The 2,723-nt window shown below is 46.7% G+C and overlaps 1 protein-coding gene across 1 annotated transcript in view; it reads right to left on the bottom strand.

Moving 5' to 3' along the window:
* Positions 1-693: 693 nt before the first annotated feature.
* The window catches only part of FLNA (filamin A), a 63,539-nt gene continuing 61,509 nt past the window's right edge, over positions 694-2,723 (bottom strand). The window contains exons 44-47 of the mRNA XM_015815116.1: positions 2,359-2,535; positions 2,037-2,255; positions 1,525-1,713; positions 694-1,095 (exon numbers count right to left, since the gene is read on the bottom strand). Of these exons, the coding sequence (XP_015670602.1) occupies positions 908-1,095; positions 1,525-1,713; positions 2,037-2,255; positions 2,359-2,535 (773 nt within the window). The 3' untranslated portion in view covers positions 694-907. The remainder of the gene's footprint in view (positions 1,096-1,524; positions 1,714-2,036; positions 2,256-2,358; positions 2,536-2,723) is intronic.

Genomic DNA, 2,723 nt, shown 5'->3' with positions numbered 1-2,723 from the left:
TCAACCTTGACAATTTTAAGGCATGTGGACTTCAACTCCCAGAATTCCACAGCCAGCATTGCTTGTAACTGTGGAACCAGCTTTCCCTTGTAACTGTGGAACTACTGAGAGATGATGGTTACAAAAGTCAGCTGAGCTGAACAAGGAGGATTGGCAATTTCAATGAACTAAGTAGGAGATCACTGGGCGTGACCCAGAATCTCAACAGACAATGGCTGAATAAGGCATAAGAATACGAAAAGGGGAAAAAAACAGTCAGAGACCACCAACCGGCATTTGAAGCAGAACTTTTATTCCCTTCCCTTGTCAAAGAAAGGTACTGGCAGTTGTGCACAACCACAATTTAAATCTTGAAAGGACTAAACAAGGATTTGGCTATAAACTGGCAAAGCAAGGAGTAGCGCCTGCCACTGGTTATTGGTTACCCACAGAGCTTCCATCTCAAGCCCTTTAAGGGAAAAGGACAAAGAGACGAAAGAGACTGCCCTCCAGGAGAAGCAGCGGTTTCTCAAGCAGTGGATGGCAACAATATGCACTGGCAGTATCCACGTGCCATATTTTGTTGATGGGGAAAGAGGGCTTTTCTGGCAACCCTGGGGGAGGGCACAAGTTCAGTTCATGGGCATGAAGCTGGCATGCTGGTGAGAAAAATCAATCGAGCCTCCCGCCAAGGAAAGAAAAAGACACGGGGGGGGGGGAGGAGAAATGGTTGGAAATAATTACTGCTGCATGTAAACAGATCCACAGGAATCTCTTCCTTCCGAGGGCAACCCACCCACACTCATCCCTCCCACCCCATAAGACAGCCTCCTTGGCCACCACCCCTGCCAATTGGTAAGTAAGAGGCAGAAGCATTACAGAGGGAGTTCAGGAGGGGCAGTGTTACACTCAGGCAGAGGGAAGAGCTCTAAGGTACAGAGATATGGAAGGGGCTGCCGGGGATGTGCTCATCTCCCCATTTCACCACCAGGATGTAGTCGCCTCTGTCCTTCAACAGGTAGGTGACGTTGTACAACCGGTTGCCCAAGTGCTTCACCACGATCTCCTCACATGGAGTCTTGGGGCCGTGTACACCCACCAGCAACATGTTGTTCCCTGGAGAGAAAGGAGGAGGAGAGAACAAGTAGTCCTTACAAAGTAGTCATTTGCAACGGTTGGGCTGAGGGGGTCATCCCCTTGATTGGAGTGTTTAAAACAATTGGCTTGGTGAATCTCCCTGGCTGCATTCACACATTATGAATAAACTGTAGCCCACATAAACATGGTCCACAAATCACAGTAACTAGGTTCACACAAGCCATTAAGCTAAAACCAAACCAATCACGTAATAGCCTAGTACAACAATCAAGCTTCCTTGCTTCCAGGTCTTCCCAATCCAGTCACTACTCAACTGAGCCCTCAAAAGCTAACCATACAACATATTGGGGTGTGGCTTTCTAAGAAGACATAAAATATCAGTATACCTAATTGGAGCTATGGGATTTTCTATGCAGCTTCCCCACCCTACCAAGCATTTACACCCACCTGCTTTGCTGCAATCGACGGTGAAAGAGTTCTTTTGACCTAGAAAACCCTTGTTGAGGCCCAGCCCCTTGGCAACCACTTTGCTGGCATCTGAAGCAAATTTGGGTGCTGCTCCATCAGGTTTGGCTACTCCATCCATGAAGACTGAGGAGGTCTCGTGGAGGCTGTGGCTGGGAACAAGGCGGGCCCCTGCCAGGAAGAAGAGAAGAATTTAACCTTGGGATTTACAGCATATCCAGTCATATCAAGGCAATATGTTCTGCATCATCACTTTGATGAAAGCTCTAGTCTTTAGCAGAATGCAAGGAGGTGACACTACTGCTGTATTTCTACAAAAATTGCCTAGCTTCCCCAGCCTATGTCCCTTCAGATGGTTTAGGGCTTCCTCTAGAGATGATGGGAATTCATCAGTGAAGAAGTAACAAGTTGAAAAATACAGACATAAAATTAGTATTAAAAAGAATCTCTAAGTAGATCACAGGCAACTTTTCCCCTCCCCATTGTGCGATTACCTGTAATTTTAGCTTTGAAAGGACTGCCAGCAATGTGATATGGACCACCGAATTTGATGGAGATGAGGTAGCTGCCAGGTGCCATGGGTGTGTAGATGACTTTGTAGCCCTCTGAGCACTCTTGGCAGTCCATCTTCACCTTTGAGGGACCATCAATAGTGACAGACAGTGCCCCAGGCCCAGCGTTTGTAGTGTTGACTATGAATTCAGCAGGGTGTCCTACAGATGAGAGGGAGAGAGAAAAAGAACACATGAAACCAGATAGTTAGCTTTTACCAAAATCTCACAGTAGCCTTTGGCTTTACTCCAGGTTCCTTTTTACCTGTCACACCACCTTCCAAGCCAGGGCCATAGGCGGATACCATCCCTGGGTCTCCAGCTTGACCTATTTCCCCAACACGAATCTTGAAGGGACTGCCGGGTATGTGGCTTCCATTGAACTTGACATCAACCGAGTAGATGCCATTCTCACGGGGAATGAACCGCACTGCGTATTTATCTGTAGCAAGACAAGGGTGGAGAAATGGGCATCTTTAAAGGAGAGGAATGTTAATATGAGTACCATATACAGGAAAAGGAAAGGACAGATATCTAAATTTTTGCCTTTTCTTCTGTATCTGATGTTACACTACGCTCCGTGTGAAGATCTTACAATATAGTGTGTGGTTTAGGGGACTGGAGGCTAAA

Source organism: Protobothrops mucrosquamatus, unplaced genomic scaffold (genome assembly GCF_001527695.2).
Source record: "Protobothrops mucrosquamatus isolate PMUCROS unplaced genomic scaffold, P.Mucros_1.0 scaffold315, whole genome shotgun sequence".
Lineage (NCBI taxonomy): Eukaryota > Metazoa > Chordata > Lepidosauria > Squamata > Viperidae > Protobothrops > Protobothrops mucrosquamatus.
The sequence above is the reverse complement of the archived record's forward strand: the minus strand, read 5'-3'. Positions and strand labels throughout refer to the sequence as shown.